Source organism: Oncorhynchus keta, unplaced genomic scaffold (assembly GCF_023373465.1).
Source record: "Oncorhynchus keta strain PuntledgeMale-10-30-2019 unplaced genomic scaffold, Oket_V2 Un_contig_2618_pilon_pilon, whole genome shotgun sequence".
NCBI classification, from domain to species: domain Eukaryota; kingdom Metazoa; phylum Chordata; class Actinopteri; order Salmoniformes; family Salmonidae; genus Oncorhynchus; species Oncorhynchus keta.
In genome coordinates, this window is record NW_026284834.1 from 18,991 (window position 1) to 39,710 (window position 20,720).

General features: G+C 43.6%; 1 protein-coding gene across 1 annotated transcript in view; it reads right to left on the reverse strand.

Moving 5' to 3' along the window:
• Positions 1-20,720, reverse strand: part of LOC118375891 (synapsin-2-like) — a gene marked incomplete at its 3' end in the record, with an annotated part of 60,308 nt that overhangs the window by 3,305 nt on the left and 36,283 nt on the right. Inside the window, exons 2-3 of the mRNA XM_052506386.1 lie at positions 19,074-19,131; positions 9,950-10,041 (exon numbers count right to left, since the gene is read on the reverse strand). Coding sequence (XP_052362346.1) covers positions 9,950-10,041; positions 19,074-19,131 — 150 coding nt within the window. The remainder of the gene's footprint in view (positions 1-9,949; positions 10,042-19,073; positions 19,132-20,720) is intronic.

Below are 20,720 nucleotides of genomic sequence, written 5' to 3' on the forward strand. Positions count from 1 at the left end.
TATAATAAACTTTAACATTTTATTAGCTTAACCTCTTAGAACTCTTGCTCTATACTGCCCCTGTTGGAGAAAGTGCGTGCCCATAGTAAACTGAAAATATTTTTCCCCAAAATTGCTAATATATGCATATATATTATATATATATATAAATATTATCGAATAGAAAACACTCTAAAGCTTCTAAAACCGTTTAAATTTTGTCTCTATGTAAAGCAGAAATCTCAGGGCATGCATTCTCCCAAATGCTCTCTTGTCATGGAAAAAGTTGGCCCAACTTTGACGTCATCTCACACGCACTTCCCAAACAGCTACCGCTCTGGGAACAGTCTGTACGTGTTCAGCGCGAAGCCTGCTTTCAATGGGGCTTCTCATTGTGAGAATCGCGCGCCGGCTCTCGGCCAAGCGAAAAAAAAGGTGACTGTTACGCGCGCTCTGGCCGGGTGATGTATTTTCTTCAGGATCGATTAAACGACGTGTGTGTTTCTGTTCGTCGTCAAGATTTCTGTGCACCTTTATAACATGTTAAAGCTTAATTATGAACATAGTTTGACAAGTTTACTCGACATATGTAATTTCGACGTTTTGGTGCGCATCCACTTGAATTTTGCCTACATTTCGACCTAAATGTGGCTATTTTGAGAACCGAAAGACACAGACTGCAAAACTAAACGCTGGTTTGGTAAGTATAATCCCTTCCAGGTCTTTTGATGGAAGAACAGCAAAGGTAAGGGAATATTTATGTGGTAAATTTGGGTTTCTGTCGACTCCAAGATAGAGGAGCGATAATGCTACTTTTGGAGCGCTGACTCCTAGTATAGCCTAGTGAACGCAACCTGTAACGTTAAAAATAAATGTAACACAGCGATTGCATTTAGAAGAAGTGTATCTTCCTATACATATGTAAAACATGCATATTTAGTCAAAGTTTATGATGTGTATTCCTTGTTAGCTGACGTTATCTGCCGGAGCTATCGGCATTTCTCCTGACATTTTAGTAGCATTTTTTGAACGATGCATCATTGTAAACAGAGATTTATGGATATATATTGCAGATTATTGAAAAAAAAATGAATGTACTGTGTAACATGTTATATTACTGTCATCTGATGAAGATTTCAAAAGGTTAGTGAAATGATTTTTCTTTTAATCCTGCGTTTGTTGATTGCATATTTTTTCCTACTTGGCTATGTAAATGAGCTATGTCTATGGTGGTGGTTTGACATAAATATGTGCTATGTTTTCGCCGTAAAACATTTTAGAAATCTGACTTGCTGGGTAGATAAACAACTTGTTTATCTTTCATTTGAGCTATTTTACTTGTTAATGTGTGGAGGTTAAATATTTTTAGGAATATTTTTTCGCATTGTGCGTTATGCTAATGATCTTGAGCCGTAGTCACGAACCCGGATCCGGTATTGGTAGACTGAGGTTAACTCTCTTGGGGATAGTGAGACGCTAGCGTCTAAAATGGCCAATGGCCTCGGGAAATGCATAGCGCCAAATTCAAATAAAATGTGATAAAACTCAAACTTTCATTAAATCACACATGCAGGATACGCAATTAAAGCTACACTCGTTGTGAATCCAGCCAACATGTCAGATTTGAAAAATGCTTTTTGGCGAAAGCATGAGAAGCTATTATCTGATAGCATGCACCCACCTGAACCAGTTGTAAACAAAATAACTAGCGTAGCAGGCGCTACACAAAACGCTGAAATAAAATATATAACATGCATTACCTTTGACGAGCTTCTTTGTTGGCACTCCAATATGTCCCATAAACATCACAATTGGTCCTTTTTTTCCGAATAATTCTGTCCATGTATACCCAAAATGTCCATTTATAAAGCAGGTTTGATCCAGAAAAAAACAGCTTGCCAAAACACAACGTCACTACAAAACATTTCAAAAGTTGCCTATAAACTTTGCCAAAATATTTCAAACTACTTTTGTAATACAACTTTAGGTATTTTTAAACATTATTAATCAATCAAATTGTAGACGGGGCAATCTGTATTCAATAGAGCAAGTAAACAAAACATGCCCCTTTTTCCCTCTTGCGTAACTTTCAACAGTGTAACGTTGTTCCAGGATGTGCCTCTTCTTCATTGCACCAATGATTAACTCCAACCCAATTCCAAAGACTGGTGACATCCCGTGGAAGTCGTAGGAACTGTAAAATGGTCCCTATCAAATATCCCTTGTCAAATACAACTGAGGGAATGGTCAGAGGCAAAAATAATAATAATAATCTGAATAGTTTTTCCTCAGGGTTTTGCCTGCTACATAAGTTCTGTTATAGTCACAGACATGATTGAACCAGTTTTAGAAACTTCAGAGTGTTTTCTATCCACACCTACTAATCATATGCATATAATATATTCCTGGCATGAGTAGCAGGAAGTTGAAATTGTGCACGCTATTTATCCAAAAGTGGAAATGCTGCCCCCTATCCTTATTAATTAAACAACACAATGTAACTCCAAGTCAATCACACTTCTGTGAAATCAAACTGTCCACTTAGGAAGCAACACTGATTGACAATAAATGTCACATGCTGTTGTGCAAATGGAATAGACAACAGGTGGAAATTATAGGCAATTAGCAAGACACCCCCAATAAAGGAGTGGTTCTGCAGGTGGTAACCACAGACCACTTCTCAGTTCCTATGCTTCCTGGCTGATGTTTTGGTCACTTTTGAATGCTGGCGGTGCTTTCACTCTAGTGGTAGCATGAGACGGAGTCTACAACACACAAGTGTCTCAGGTAGTGCAGCTCATCCAGGATGGGACATCAATGCAAGCTGTGGCAAGAAGGTTTGCTGTGTCTGTCAGCGTAGTGTCCAGAGCATGGAGGCGCTACCAGGAGACAGGCCAGTACATCAGGAGACGTGGAGGAGGCCGTAGGAGGGCAACAACCCAGCAGCAGGACCGCTACCTCCGCCTTTGTGCAAGGAGGAGCAGGAGGAGCACTGCCAGAGCCCTGCAAAATGACCTCCAGCAGGCCACAAATGTGCATGTTTCTGCTCAAACGGTCAGGAACAGACTCCATGAGGGTGGTATGAGGGCCCGATGTCCACAGGTGGGGGTTGTGCTTACAGTCCAACACCGTGTAGGACGTTTGGCATTTGCCAGGGAACACCAAGATTGGCAAATTCGCCACTGGCACCCTGTGCTCTTCACAGATGAAAGCAGGTTCACACTGAGCACGTGACACAGTCTGGAGACGCTGTGGAGAACGTTCTGCTGCCTGCAACATCCTCCAGCATGACCGGTTTGGTGGTGGGTCAGTCATGGTGTGGGGTGGCATTTCTTTGGGGGGCCGCACAGCCCTCCATGTGCTCGCCAGAGGTAGCCTGACTGCTATTAGGTACCGAGATGAGATCCTCAGACCCCTTGTGAGACCATCGACCGGAAATTGCGGTCACTACAACGCCAAAATATATTCCAAATTAGCTCCATAATATCGACAGAAACATGGCAAATGTTGTTTATAATCAATCCTCAAGGTGTTTTTCAAACATCTATTCGATAATATATCAACCGGGACTGGTGGCTTCTTAGAAGGAAAGAGAGAAACAATGGCCGCATTTGTCCTTTACGCACCAAACACTCTGAGAGACTTCAGCGGATCACGGACACAATGTTGACGTTCTGGCCTTTCAGTTTATACGTCTGCAACGTTGTGAATGTTTCCTGGGCATCTCCTTTAGCATATGCATGAGATGCATGTCAACCCGCTTCATAAATAGTACATAAACAATTGTAATGGACGAATTGCATGAGAGAAATATTAGTGGAAATATATCCATGAAAAAATATAATAGTTATTTCTTTAGATAGACTCAAGTATATGGTTTGTAGAATTCTACAGTCCTAGTGAAAGATGTTGACCAATAACTAACTTTCTACACCACTTCCTGCCAATGACACAATAACATTCTAATGGTCTAATACATTTTTTATTTTTCTATTTTTATATTTTTTATTTCACCTTTATTTAGCCAGGTAGGCAAGTTGAGAACAAGTTCTCATTTACAATTGCGACCTGGCCAACATAAAGCAAAGCAGTTCGACAGATACTGAAAATAAGAATGTGTTCTTAACTGACTTGCCTGGTTAAATAAAGGTAAAATAAAAAAAAATTAAAAATAAAGATACAACGACACAGAGTTACACATGGAGTAAAACAAACATACAGTCAATAATACAGTCTAAACAAGTCTATATACAATGTGAGCAAATGAGGTGAGAAGGGAGGTAAAGGCAAAAAGGCCATGGTGGCAAAATAAATACAATATAGCAAGTAAAACACTGGAATGGTAGTTTTGCAATGGAAGAATGTGCAAAGTAGAAATAAAAATAATGGGGTGCAAAGGAGCAAAATAAATAAATTAATTAAATACAGTAGGGAAAGAGGTAGTTGTTTGGGCTAAATTATAGGTGGGCTATGTACAGGTGCAGTAATCTGTAAGATGCTCTGACAGTTGGTGCTTAAAGCTAGTGAGGGAGATAAGTGTTTCCAGTTTCAGAGATTTTTGTAGTTCGTTCCAAACATTGGCAGCAGAGAACTGGAAGGAGAGGCGGCCGAAGAAAGAATTGGTTTTGGGGGTGACTAGAGAGATATACCTGCTGGAGCGTGTGCTACAGGTGGGAGATGCTATGGTGACCAGCGAGCTGAGATAAGGGGGGACTTTACCTAGCAGGGTCTTGTAGATGACATGGAGCCAGTGGGTTTGGCGACGAGTATGAAGCGAGGGCCAGCCAACGAGAGTGTACAGGTCGCAATGGTGGGTATTATATGGGGCTTTGGTGACAAAACGGATTGCACTGTGATAGACTGCATCCAATTTGTTGAGTAGGGTATTGGAGGCTATTTTGTAAATGACATCGCCAAAGTCGATGATTGGTAGGATGGTCAGTTTTACAAGGGTATGTTTGGCAGCATGAGTGAAGGATGCTTTGTTGCGAAATAGGAAGCCAATTCTAGATTTAACTTTAGATTGGAGATGTTTGATATGGGTCTGGAAGGAGAGTTTACAGTCTAACCAGACACCTAAGTATTTGTAGTTGTCCACATATTCTAAGTCATAGCCGTCCAGAGTAGTGATGTTGGACAGGCGGGTAGGTGCAGGTAGCGATCGGTTGAAGAGCATGCATTTAGTTTTACTTGTATTTAAGAGCAATTGGAGGCCACGGAAGGAGAGTTGTATGGCATTGAAGCTTGCCTGGAGGGTTGTTAACACAGTGTCCAAAGAAGGGCCGGAAGTATACAGAATGGTGTCGTCTGCGTAGAGTTGGTTCAGAGATTCACCAGCAGCAAGAGCGACCTCATTGATGTATACAGAGAAGAGAGTCGGTCCAAGAATTGAACCCTGTGGCACCCCCATAGAGACTGCCAGAGGTCCGGACAGCAGACCCTCCGATTTGACACACTGAACTCTATCAGAGAAGTAGTTGGTGAACCAGGCGAGGCAATCATTTGAGAAACCAAGGCTGTCGAGTCTGCCGATGAGGATGTGGTGATTGACAGGGTCGAAAGCCTTGGCCAGATCAATGAATACGGCTGCACAGTAATGTTTCTTATCGATGGCAGTTAAGATATCGTTTCAGACCTTGAGCGTGGCTGAGGTGCACCCATGACCAGCTCTGAAACCAGATTGCATAGCAGAGAAGGTATGGTGAGATTCGAAATGGTCGGTAATCTGTTTGTTGACTTGGCTTTCGAAGACCTTAGAAAGGCATGGTAGGATAGATATAGGTCTGTAGCAGTTCGGGTCAAGAGTGTCACCCCTTTGAAGAGGGGGATGACCACAGCTGCTTTCCAATCTTTGGGAATCTCAGACGACACGAAAGAGAGGTTGAACAGGCTAGTAATAGGGGTGGCAACAATTTCGGCAGATAATTTTAGAAAGAAAGGGTCCAGATTGTCTAGCCCGGCAGATTTGTAGGGGTCCAGTATTTTCAGCTCTTTCAGAACATCAGCTGAATGGATTTGGGAGAAGGAGAAATGGGGAAGGCTTGGGCGAGTTGCTGTTGGGGGTGCAGTGCTGTTGACCGGGGTAGGAGTAGCCAGGTGGAAAGCATGGCCAGCCGTAGAAAAATGCTTATTGAAATTCTCAATTATGGTGGATTTATCAGTGGTGACAGTGTTTCCTATCTTCAGTGCAGTGGGCAGCTGGGAGGAGGTGTTCTTATTCTCCATGGACTTTACAGTGTCCCAGATCTTTTTTGAGTTAGTGTTGCAGGAAGCAAATTTCTGCTTGAAAAAGCTAGCCTTGGCTTTTCTAACTGCCTGTGTATAACGGTTTCTAGCTTCCCTGAACATATTTGATATATGGACGAATAATAATTTGGTTGTGTTTATGAAGATCTTAAAGTAACATTAGAATACTAAAAAAACATTTTAAGAGAACATAATAGCATTTTCATTAGTTACTCAAGTCTATAAGTAAAAAATAAAAACCACTAGTGCAAGAGTTAAATCTATCACAAAGAAATACATTCTAATGTAATTTTGGCAGGACTAAAGAAACATTGTAGAAATAAGAACATGTATTAAAAAAACAATCGCATATTTTAGGATTATTATGTTAGTAAGCTTAGCTTACTAGCTAGAGCACTGCTGCCACGCAAGTGGTCATGTGCGGATATTCTTGGAAAAAGTGATATTTGGAAATAGAGCTGCACCTCTCAAATTTTGAGAGCAATTTGACAAAGGAACGTGTCACAGAAACGGGAGAATATGCTCTTACTGATATTATAGCAAATGTTTTACCTGCATGTGACTCTGAAGGAGGATTTGATAAAGTGACGCTCTGTCAATTCCAAATGGCGCCTATCTCTTCATGTGCAATTTGAAAACTGATAATTTTGTAACTCAGACTATTGTCAATTTAATCTTGTCTATAGGCTAACTCTTATTATGTGTGAAATTAGTTTTGGTAGTCTCAATGGGCTGGCTGTGCAGGCTGACTTCCCCTCGCTCATCAAGTTGAATAGAGTCAAGGACATGTTTAGCATGATTGTAAAGGTCTACTGCAACACATAGCATGTTTTCGTTTCCCAAAAGATAAGTCTGACTAGTAATAGAGTTATAGTAAATAAAACAGCCCTGTAACAGCTTCTTTTTACAAAGTAAAACATAAAAAAAGACATCTACATGCAACCCGCATGGTCAAATAATTTGCTATAAACATGAGTAAGTAAGTAAGTATGACATTGTAAGTCGCTCTGGATAAGAGCGTCTGCTAAATGACTTAAATGTAATGTAAATGTAAATGAGTGCCAGCGCTGATAAATAGCCATAGCAAACTGATCATTACACTATTGTTCTAAATTAAATCATCCTCTTCACACTCCTTATCATTCAATTAGGCCTCATTTAAATTTGATTGAAGTAATGTGCACAATTATTGCCCATTCAACCATTTGTCATTCATTCAGTGAGGAGAGACACATTAGCGCCAGGTTGGGTACCAACGAGCTACATTGTATTGTCTCAGCGGGTTAACTTTTGAGATAGGAGGCAGTATTCGGAAGTTTGGATGACTGAGGTGTCCAAAGTAAACTGCCCGTTACTCAGGCCCAGAAGCTAGGATATGCATATAACTGGTAGATTTGGATAGAAAACACTCTAAAGTTTTAAACTCTTTAAACAATGTCTGTCAGTATAACAGAACTGATATGGCAGGCGAAAACCTGAGAAAATCCATCCAAAGAAGTGGGATTTTTGATGTGGGTAGTTTTCAATTGAATGCCTATACAGTATGTAATGGGTTAGGACCCAGATTGCAGTTCCTATGGCTTCCACTAGATGTCAAGTCTTTAGACATTGTTTCAGGCTTGTTTTCTGAAAAATGAGGAAGAATGAGACCATTGTCAGTGGACTGTAGAATGAAGCAGAGATGGTTTGCGCGCGTGACCAATTTGCCGCGCCCTTCGTTGTTTTTCCTTTCTATTGAATACACTATTGTCCGGTTGAAATATTATGGATTATTTAGACAATAGACAACCTGAGGCTTAATTATAAACCTTGTTTGACATGTTTCAACAAACTTTATAGGTACTATTCGTCTGCATGCTGTGACCGCCTTTGAGCCAGTGGATTACTGAACTAAACGCGCCAAAAAAAACAGAGTTTTTGGGATATAAAGAGGGACTTTATTGAACAAAACAAACATTTATTGTCTAACAGGGTCTTTTGAGACTGCAACCAGATGAAGGTTATCAAAGGTAAGTGATTCGTTTTATCTCTATTTCTCACTTTCGTGACTCCTCCATTTGGCTTGAAAATGTTAGTATGCTTTTGTATGCGGGGCGCTGTCCTCAGATAATCTCATTGTATGCTTTCCCCGTAAAGCCTTTTTGAAATCTGACACAGCGGCTGGATTAACAAGAAGTTCATTTTTAAGCCGATGTATAACACTTGTATCTTTTTATGAATTAATTTCTGTATTTTGAATTTGGCACTGCAATTTCACCGGATGTTGTCGAGGTGGGTTTGCTAGCGGAACACCTATCCATTGAAAATTGGTTCCAAATGCTTTTCTGTTAGTGATTTCAAAATTAAGCAATGTTAAATACCAACATTTAGGAAAAGTCAGGGAAGGAGCAGGACTTTGTTGTCTTATAATTAAAAATATATAATCATTTACAAAATCAAATGTCAGATACGAGAGGTTGAACAGACTAGTAATAGGGGTTGCAACAATGGCGGCGGATAATTTTAGAAAGGGAGGGCCCAGATTGTCTTGCCCAGCTGATTTGTAGGGGTCCAGGTTTTGCAGCTCTTTAAGGTGCTCTTATTCTCCATGGACTTTACAGTGTCCCAGAACTTTTTGGAGTTAGAGCTACAAGATGCAAATTTCTGTTTGAAAATTTTTAGCCTTTGCTTTCCTAACAAAAAAGCCAAATGTATTGGTTCCTGACTTCCCTGAAAATGTGCATATTGCGGGGACTATTTGATGCTAGTGCAGTACGCCACAGGACGTTTTGTGCTGGTCGAGGGCAGTCAGGTCTGGAGTGAACCAAGGGCTATATCTGTTCTTAGGTCTACATTTTTAGGATTTATGGTTGTACCTGGTGGGTTCCTTGATAATTTGTGTGAGACTGAGGGCATCGATCTTAGATTGTAGGACGGTGTTAAGCATATCCCAGTTTAGGTCACCTAACCGAACAATCTCTGAAGCTAGATGGGTGGCGATCAATTCACAAATTGTGTCCTGGGCACAGCTGGGAGCTGAGGGTGGTCTGTAACAGGCAGCAACAGTGAGAGACTTATTTCTGGAGAGATTTATTTAAAAAAAATTGAAGCTCGAACTGTTTGGCATAGACCTGGAAAGTATGACAGAACTTTGCAGGCTATCTCTGCAGTAGGGTTATATATATATAGATTGCAATTCCTCCCCCTTTGGCAGTTCTATCTTGACAGAACATGTTGTAGTTGAATGTATTTGGCTAAGGTGTATGTAAACTTCTGACTTCAACTGTATGTAAATCTGATAATTATGTTTTTTATTTGTAATACATTTGGTAAAATTTCTAAACCTGTTTTTGCTTTGTCGTTATGGGATATTTTTTTCCGCATGTTAAGTTTGCTGCAAATAAACGCAGTTGACTGCGAGGACGTTTATTTTTTTGCCGAGTTTTTGACTGCAATTATTACTGATATTAATACAGATATTTGGACTGTACTTCTACCGCTCTAATATGGGTAGAATTCCTAGAAGCCTATATTTAATCTAAAATAGGACCTCCATTAGTTACAAACACAGCTGTGTTCAATATGGCCCAGCTGCCCTGAGTGTATTGTATGTATGTTGGCGTGTAATAAATAACCTTTGATTTAAGGGCTCAGAGCACTCAGATGGTGCTTAGTAGTAGACTACATACACACACTGAGGAACTGCACCCAGCTCACACAAGCAGGTCTCTGGATGGAAACTCACCTCACCACTGTGGTTCCGTTCCTGATCAACTGTATGTCCACGTTACACGACCCGTTGGCATGGGATACCAGGTTGATCTCTGAGAACGCCGCCTGACACACACACACACACACACACACACACACACACACACACACACACACACACACACACACACACACACACACACATTTTTAACACTATTTGAATCCACCAATCAAATTTACAAAAAAAGGATCCAAACATCTCAAAAGTCACTGTCTGCATGGCACACAAGGGTACAGAAAGCAGATCCTTTTCCAAAAAGCTAGGCTGCCCACGACAGCTGAAAAGAGCAGTACCTAGCCAATTGCTTTGCCCTAGTTGTTGTCAGGCCCGCAATCTGGAGGCAGCGCACTGTAAGCCTGTGTATGTGTCCGAGACTCCTGAATACCAGCGCCACCAGCTTGCACCTACTACGTGTAGCTGTCAATTGAGCAGCCCACTTCCAAAATGAGCACATCCCCATGGCCTCCCCGTCAACAACAATATCTGGTTTATTTGGCATACAGGAAAACACATCAACCTCATCATACCAGCATCCCCTTAAACACTAACCTCCAAACGAGCTTCAATGCCATACAGCACTCCTTCCGTGGCCTCCAACTGCTCTTAAACGCGAGTAAAACCAAATGCATGCTTTTCAACCGATCGCTGCCTGCACCCGCATGCCCGACTAGCATCACCACCCTGGATGGTTCCGACCTTGAATATGTGGACATCTATAAGTACCTAGGTGTCTGGCTAGACTGCAAACTCTCCTTCCAGACTCATATCAAACATCTCCAATCGAAAATCAAATCAAGAGTCGGCTTTCTATTCCGCAACAAAGCCTCCTTCACTCACGCCGCCAAGCTTACCCTAATAAAACTGACTATCCTACCGATCCTCGACGATGTCATCTACAAAATGGCTTCCAATACTCTACTCAGCAAACTGGATGCAGTCTATCACAGTGCCATCCGTTTTGTCACTAAAGCACCTTAATACCACCCACCACTGCGACTTGTATGCTCTAGTCGGCTGGCCCTCGCTACATATTCGTCGCCAGACCCACTGGCTCCAGGTCATCTACAAGTCCATGCTAGGTAAAGCTCCGCCTTATCTCAGTTCACTGGTCACGATGGCAACACCCATCCGTAGCACGCGCTCCAGCAGGTGTATCTCACTGATCATCCCTAAAGCCAACACCTCATTTGGCCGCCTTTCGTTCCAGTTCTCTGCTGCCTGTGACTGGAACGAATTGCAAAAAAATCGCTGACGTTGGAGACTTTTATCTCCCTCACCAACTTCAAACATCTGCTATCTGAGCAGCTAACCGATCGCTGCAGCTGTACATAGTCTATCGGTAAATAGCCCACCCATTTTACATACCTCATCCCCATAACGTCTTTTTTTTCTTTTTTTTTCTACTGTGTTATTCACTTGTTAATTGTTTACTCCATGTGTAACTCTGTGTTGTCTGTTCACACTGCTATGCTTTATCTTGGCCAGGTCGCAGTTGTAAATGAGAACTTGTTCTCAACTAGCCTACCTGGTTAAATAAAGGTGAAATAAAAAAAATTTAAAAAATTGTGCAAGTTCTCCCACATAAAAAGATGAGAGAGGCCTGTAATTTTCATCATAGGTACACTTCAACTATGACAGACAAAATGAGAAAAAAAATCCAGAAAATCACATTGTAGGATTTTTAATTAATTTATTTGTAAATTATGGTGGAAAGCCTCCCGGGTCTCGCAGTGGTTAAGGGCGCTGTACTGCAGCGCCAGCTGTGCCATCAGAGTCCCTGGGTTCGCGCCCAGGCTCTGTCATAACCGGCCGCGACTGGGAGGTCCGTGGGGCGACGCACAATGGTGGTCTAGCGTCGCCCGGGTTAGGGAGGGCTTGGTCGGTAGGGGTGTCCTTGTCTCATCGCGCACCAGCGACTCCTGTGGCGGGCTGGGCGCAGTGTGCGCTAGCCAAGGTGGCCAGGTGCACGGTGTGTCCTCCGGCGCATTGGTGCGGCTGGCTTCCGGGTTGGATGCGCACTGTGTTAAGAAGCAGTGCGGCTTGGTTGGGTTGTGTATCGGAGGACGCATGACTTTCAACCTTCGTCTCTCCCGAGCCCGAGCCCGTACGGGAGTTGTATCGATGAGACAAGATAGTAGCTACTACAACAATTGGATACCACGAAATTGGGGAGAAAAAGGGGTAAAAATTAAAATAAATAAAAAAATAATAATAATAATAATAATTATGGTGGAAAATAAGTATTTGGTCACCTACAAACAAGCAAGATTTCTGTCTCTCACAGACCTGTAACTTCTTCTTTAAGAGCCTCCTCTGTCCTTCACTCGTTACCTGTATTAATGGCACCTGTTTGAACTTGTTATCAGTATAAAAGACACCTGTCCACAACCTCAAACAGTCACACTCCAAACTCCACTATGGCCAAGACCAAAGAGCTGTCAAAGGACACCAGAAACCAAATTGTAGACCTGCGCCAGGCTGGGAAGACTGAATCTGCAATAGGTAAGCAGCTTGGTTTGAAGAAATCAACTGTGGGAGCAATTATTAGGAAATGGAAGACATAGAAGACCACTGATAATCTCCCTCGATCTGGGGCTCCACGCAAGATCTCACCCCGTGGGGTCAAAATGATCACAAGAACGGTGAGCAAAAATCCCAGAACCACACGGGGGACCTAGTGAATGACCTGCAGAGAGCTGGGACCAAAGTAACAAAACCTACCATCAGTAACACACTACGCCGCCAGGGACTCAAATCCTGCAGTGCCAGACGTGTCCCCCTGCCAGTACATGTCCAGGCCCGTCTGAAGTTTGCTAGAGAGCATTTGGATGATCCAGAAGAAGATTGGGAGAATATTATATGGTCAGATCAAACCAAATTAGAACTTTTTGGTAAAAACTCAACTCATCGTGTTTGGAGGACAAAGAATGCTGAGTTGCATCCAAAGAACACTGTGAAGCATGGGGGTGGAAACATCATGCTTTGGGGCAGTTTTTCTGCAAAGGGACCAGGATGACTGATCCGTGTAAAGGAAAGAATCATGTATCGTGAGATTTCGAGTGAAAACCTCCTTCCATCAGCAAGGGCATTGAAGATGAAACGTGGCTGGGTCTTTCAGCATGACAATGATCCCAAACACACCGCCCGGGCAACGAAGGAGTGGCTTCATAAGAAGCATTTCAAGCTCCTGGAGTGGCCTAGCCAGTCTTCAGATCTCAACCCCATAAAAAATCCCCATAAAAAATCTTTGGAGGGAGTTGAAAGTCCGTGTTGCCCAGCAACAGCCCCAAAACATCACTGCTCTAGAGGAGATCTGCATTGAGGAATGGGCCAAAATACTAGCAACAGTGTGTGAAAACCTTGTAAAGACTTACAGAAAACGTTTGACCTCTGTCATTGCCAACAGAGGGTATATAACAAAGTATTGAGATAAACTTTTGTTATTGACCAAATACTTATTTTCCAGAATAATTGGCAAATAAATTAATTAAAAATCCTACAATGTGATTTTCTGGATTTTTTCTCTCTCATTTTGTCTGTCATAGTTGAAGTGTACCTGTGATGAAAATTACAGGCCTCTCTCATCTTTTTAAGTGGGAGATCTTGCACAATTGGTGGCTGACTAAATACTTTTTTAACCCTAACTCTAACCCTAACCCTCTGGGTATGGGACAGTGGTGTTTATACCGGAATGTCCTCTAACCCTAACCCTCTGGGTATGGGACAGTAGTGTTTATACCGGAATGTCCTCTAACCCTAACCCTCTGGGTATGGGACAGTAGTGTTTATACCGGAATGTCCTCTAACCCTAACCCTCTGGGTATGGGACAGTAGTGTTTATACCGGAATGTCCTCTAACCCTAACCCTCTGGGTTTGGGACAGTAGTGAATGTCCTCTAACCCTAACCCTCTGGGTATGGGACAGTAGTGTTTATACCGGAATGTCCTCTAACCCTAACCCTCTGGGTATGGGACAGTAGTGTTTATACCGGAATGTCCTCTAACCCTAACCCTCTGGGTTTGGGACAGTAGTGTTTATACCGGAATGTCCTCTAACCCTAACCCTCTGGGTATGGGACAGTAGTGTTTATACCGGAATGTCCTCTAACCCTAACCCTCTGGGTATGGGACAGTAGTGTTTATACCGAATGTCCTCTAACCCTACCCTCTGGGTATGGGACAGTAGTGTTTATATCGGAATGTCCTCTAACCCTAACCCTCTGGGTTTGGGACAGTAGTGTTTATACCGGAATGTCCTCTAACCCTAACCCTCTGGGTTTGGGACAGTAGTGTTTATACCGGAATGTCCTCTAACCCTAACCCTCTGGGTATGGGACCCGGAATGTCCTCTAACCCTAACCTCTGGGTATGGGACAGTAGTGTTTATGAATGACAACCCTCTGGGTATGGGACAGTAATGTTTATACCGGAATGTCCTCTAACCCTAACCCTCTGGGTATGGGACAGTAGTGTTTATACCAGAATGTCCTCTAACCCTAACCCTCTGGGTTTGGGACAGTAGTGTTTATACCAGAATGTCCTCTAACCCTAACCCTCTGGGTATGGGACAGTAGTGTTTATACCAGAATGTCCTCTAACCCTAACCCTCTGGGTTTGGGACAGTAGTGTTTATACCAGAATGTCCTCTAACCCTAACCCTCTGGGTATGGGACAGTAGTGTTTATACCGGAATGTCCTCTAACCCTAACCCTCTGGGTATGGGACAGTAGTGTTTATACCGAATGTCCTCTAACCCGAACCCTCTGGGTATGGGACAGTAGTGTTTATACCGGAATGTCCACTAACCCTAACCCTCTGGGTATGGGACAGTAGTGTTTATACCAGAATGTCCTCTAACCCGAACCCTCTGGGTATGGGACAGTAGTGTTTATATCGGAATGTCCTCTAACCCTAACCCTCTGGGTATGGGACAGTAGTGTTTATACCGGAATGTCCTCTAACCCTAACCCTCTGGGTATGGGACAGTAGTGTTTATACCGGAATGTCCTCTAACCCTAACCCTCTGGGACAGTAGTGTTTATTGAATGTCCTCTAACCCTAACCCTCTGGGTATGGGACAGTAGTGTTTATACCGGAATGTCCTCTAACCCGAACCCTCTGGGTATGGGACAGTAGTGTTTATACCGGAATGTCCACTAACCCTAACCCTCTGGGTATGGGACAGTAGTGTTTATACCGGAATGTCCTCTAACCCGAACCCTCTGGGTATGGGACAGTAGTGTTTATACCGGAATGTCCTCTAACCCTAACCCTCTGGGTATGGGACAGTAGTGTTTATACCGGAATGTCCTCTAACCCTAACCCTCTGGGTTTGGGACAGTAGTGTTTATACCGGAATGTCCCTAACCCTAACCCTCTGGGTATGGGACAGTAGTGTTTATACCGGAATGTCCTCTAACCCTAACCCTCTGGGTATGGGACAGTAGTGTTTATACCGAATGTCCTCTAACCCTACCCTCTGGGTATGGGACAGTAGTGTTTATATCGGAATGTCCTCTAACCCTAACCCTCTGGGTTTGGGACAGTAGTGTTTATGAATGTCCTCTAACCCTAACCCTCTGGGTTTGGGACAGTAGTGTTTATACCGGAATGTCCTCTAACCCTAACCCTCTGGGTATGGGACAGTGGTGTTTATACCGGAATGTCCTCTAACCCTAACCCTCTGGGTATGGGACAGTAGTGTTTATACCGGAATGTAACCCTCTGGGTATGGGACAGTAGTGTTTATACCGGAATGTCCCTAACCCTAACCCTCTGGGTATGGGACAGTAGTGTTTATACCAGAATTTACCCTAACCCCTGGGTTTGGGACATGTTTATACCAGAATGTCCTCTAACCCTAACCCTCTGGGTATGGGACAGTAGTGTTTATACCAGAATGTCCTCTAACCCTAACCCTCTGGGTTTGGGACAGTAGTGTTTATACCAGAATGTCCTCTAACCCTAACCCTCTGGGTATGGGACAGTAGTGTTTATACCGAATGTCCTCTAACCCTAACCCTCTGGGTATGGGACAGTAGTGTTTATACCGGAATGTCCTCTAACCCGAACCCTCTGGGTATGGGACAGTAGTGTTTATACCGGAATGTCCACTAACCCTAACCCTCTGGGTATGGGACAGTAGTGTTTATACCGGAATGTCCTCTAACCCGAACCCTCTGGGTATGGGACAGTAGTGTTTATACCGGAATGTCCTCTAACCCTAACCCTCTGGGTATGGGACAGTAGTGTTTATACCGGAATGTCCTCTAACCCTAACCCTCTGGGTATGGGACAGTAGTGTTTATACCAGAATGTCCTCTAACCCTAACCCTCTGGGTTTGGGACAGTAGTGTTTATACCAGAATGTCCTCTAACCCTAACCCTCTGGGTATGGGACAGTAGTGTTTATACCAGAATGTCCTCTAACCCTAACCCTCTGGGTTTGGGACAGTAGTGTTTATACCAGAATGTCCTCTAACCCTAACCCTCTGGGTATGGGACAGTAGTGTTTATACCGGAATGTCCTCTAACCCTAACCCTCTGGGTATGGGACAGTAGTGTTTATACCGGAATGTCCTCTAACCCGAACCCTCTGGGTATGGGACAGTAGTGTTTATACCGGAATGTCCACTAACCCTAACCCTCTGGGACAGTAGTGTTTATATGAATGGACCCTCAGTGTTTATAGAATGTCCTTAACCCTAACCCTCTGGGTATGGGACAGTAGTGTTTATAGAATGTCCTCTAACCCTAACCCTCTGGGTATGGGACAGTAGTGTTTATACCGGAATGTCCTCTAACCCTAACCCTCTGGGTATGGGACAGTAGTGTTTATACCGGAATGTCCTCTAACCCGAACCCTCTGGGTATGGGACAGTAGTGTTTATACCGGAATGTCCACTAACCCTAACCCTCTGGGTATGGGACAGTAGTGTTTATACCGGAATGTCCTCTAACCCTAACCCTCTGGGTATGGGACAGTAGTGTTTATACCGGAATGTCCTCTAACCCTAACCCTCTGGGTATGGGACAGTAGTGTTTATACCGGAATGTCCTCTAACCCGAACCCTCTGGGTATGGGACAGTAGTGTTTATACCGGAATGTCCACTAACCCTAACCCTCTGAGTATGGGACAGTAGTGTTTATACCAGAATGTCCTCTAACCCTAACCCTCTGGGTATGGGACAGTAGTGTTTATACCAGAATGTCCTCTAACCCTAACCCTCTGGGTATGGGACAGTAGTGTTTATACCGGAATGTCCTCTAACCCTAACCCTCTGGGTATGGGACAGTAGTGTTTATACCAGAATGTCCTCTAACCCTAACCCTCTGGGTATGGGACAGTAGTGTTTATACCAGAATGTCCTCTAACCCTAACCCTCTGGGTATGGGACAGTATTGTTTATACCGGAATGTCCTCTAACCCTACCCTCTGGGTATGGGACAGTAGTGTTTATACCGGAATGTCCTCTAACCCTAACCCTCTGGGTATGGGACAGTAGTGTTTATACCGGAATGTCCTCTAACCCTAACCCTCTGGGTATGGGACAGTAGTGTTTATACCGGAATGTCCTCTAACCCTAACCCTCTGGGTATGGGACAGTAGTGTTTATACCAGAATGTCCTCTAACCCTAACCCTAACCCTCTGGGTATGGGACAGTAGTGTTTATACCAGAATGTCCACTAACCCTAACCCTCTGGGTATGGGACAGTAGTGTTTATACCAGAATGTCCTCTAACCCTAATCCTCTGGGTATGGGACAGTAGTGTTTATACCGGAATGTCCTCTAACCCTAACCCACTGGGTATGGGACAGTAATGTTTATACCGGAATGTCCTCTAACCCTAACCCTCTGGGTATGGGACAGTAGTGTTTATACCAGAATGTCCACTAACCCTAACCCTCTGGGTATGGGACAGTAGTGTTTATACCAGAATGTCCTCTAACCCTAACCCTCTGGGTATGGGACAGTAGTGTTTATACCGGAATGTCCTCTAACCCTAACCCTCTGGGTATGGGACAGTAGTGTTTATACCGGAATGTCCTCTAACCCTAACCCTCTGGGTATGGGACAGTAGTGTTTATACCGGAATGTCCTCTAACCCTAACCCTCTGGGTATGGGACAGTAGTGTTTATACCGGAATGTCCTCTAACCCTACCCTCTGGGTATGGGACAGTAGTGTTTATACCGGAATGTCCTCTAACCCTACCCTCTGGGTATGGGACAGTAGTGTTTATACCGGAATGTCCTCTAACCCTAACCCTCTGGGTATGGGACAGTAGTGTTTATACCGGAATGTCCTCTAACCCTAACCCTCTGGGTATGGGACAGTAGTGTTTATACCGGAATGTCCTCTAACCCTAACCCTCTGGGTATGGGACAGTAGTGTTTATACCAGAATGTCCTCTAACCCTAACCCTCTGGGTATGGGACAGTAGTGTTTATACCGGAATGTCCTCTAACCCTAACCCTCTGGGTATGGGACAGTAGTGTTTATACCGGAATGTCCTCTAACCCTACCCTCTGGGTATGGGACAGTAGTGTTTATACCGGAATGTCCTCTAACCCTACCCTCTGGGTATGGGACAGTAGTGTTTATACCAGAATGTCCTCTAACCCTAACCCTCTGGGTATGGGACAGTAGTGTTTATACCAGAATGTCCTCTAACCCTAACCCTCTGGGTATGGGACAGTAGTGTTTATACCAGAATGTCCTCTAACCCTAACCCTCTGGGTATGGGACAGTAGTGTTTATACCGGAATGTCCTCTAACCCTAACCCTCTGGGTATGGGACAGTAGTGTTTATACCAGAATGTCCTCTAACCCTAACCCTCTGGGTACAGGACGGTAAACAGGAAGACAACTATTGAAATGGTTCTGGAATGCACTTTGGTTCAGATTGCAAAAGTTTGCCAACACGACAAATGAAGTACATACTTTTCAGTACACAACCCCGTTCCCGTGTTCTTTGTGGTTGTGCCAGTTGTAAACATTGTGGCGCTAACTGTTAAATATAATAATAATAATGGTACAAAATAACTTATGATTAATGAATTCAAATTACTGGAGTGTGTGTGATTGTACACACCTGTTCCACTTTGATGTCATAGTCTCCTTGGATCTTCTTCCCTCTGAACAGTCTGGACCTGAGAGACAGAGATATACAGTATTTCAAATAAGAGACAGAGACATAGTCACTGGTCAAATAACCATATTCCTTGGATATATAGGTCCTCTAACCCTACCCTCTGGGTACAGGACAGTAAAACAGGAAGACAACTACTGAAATGGTTCTGGGGTGCACTTCTGTTCAGATTGCATAAGCGTGGCAATACAGCAAATGAAGTAAATACTTTTCAGTACACAACCCCTTCCCCTTGTTATTTTTGTTGTGCCAGTTGTATACATTGTGGCGCTAACTGATAGATATTACAATTACTATTGTTCACATAATATGAAAGGGATGAGATTACTATAGCGTCATATTATACTACCGAAACCCATGCAGTTCAGGACTGTTATGTATCACAACCCAGGACATTAGCAGAAATGGGCTAACCTTTTTGCATAGGCTACTAACCTGTATCCAGGCACCACTATACTACCCAGTAAGCTGTTAGCAGTAGAGCAGCTGTGGAGGACGATCAGTCACTCACTGCAGCATCCAGAATGATGTTGACACCCCTTGAAAATAGTGGGTTTGGCAATTTCAGCCACACCCGTTGCTGGCAGGTATATGAAATCGCACACAAAGCCATGCAATCTCCATAAAGACATTGCCAGTAGAATTTCCCATACTGAAGCGCTCAGTGACTTTCAACGTGGCATAGGATACCTTTCAAATGTATGCCATATTTGAGCTGCACTGGTCAACTGTAAGTGATATCTTTGTGAAGTGGAAACGTCTAAGAGCAACAACGGCTCAGCCGCGAAGTGGTAGGCCACACAAGCTCACAAAACGGGACCGCTGAGTGCGGAAGCTTGTGAAAATTGTCTGTCCTCGGTAGCAACAGTCACTACTGAGGTCCAAACTGCCTCTGGAAGCAACATCAGCACAAACACTGTTCATGGGGAGCCTCATGAAATGGGTTGCCATGGCTGAGCAGGTGCACACTAGCCTGCGATTGCAATTCCAAGCGTTAGCTGGAGTGGTGTAAAGCTGGCCGTCATTAAACTCAGCAGTGGAAACGCGTTCTCTGGAGTAAGGAATCACGCTTCACCATCTGGCAGTCCAATGGACAAAGTGAGTTTGGCAGATGCCAGGAGAACGCTATCTGTCCGAATGCATATTGCCAATTGTAAAGTTTGGTGGAGGAGGAATAATGGTCAGGGGCTGTTTTTCATTATTCAGGCTAGGCCCCTTATTTCCAGTGTAGGGAAATCTTAACTCTAAAGCATACAATGACATTCTAGATGATTCTGTGCTCCCAACTTTGTGTTAAAAGTTTGGGGAAGGCCATTTCCTGTTTCAGCATGACAACGCCCCATGCACAAAGCGAGGTCCGTACAGAAAGGGTTTGTCGAGATCGGTGTGGAAGAACTTGACTGGCCTGCACAGAGCCCTGACCTCAACCCCATTGAACACCTTTGGGATTAATTGTAAAGCCGACTGCAAGCCAGGCCTAATCGCCCAACATCAGTGCTCGACCTTACTAATTCTCTTGTGGCTGAATGGAAGCAAGTCCCCGCTGCAATGTTCAAACATCTAGTGGAAAGCCTTCCCAGAAGAGTGGTG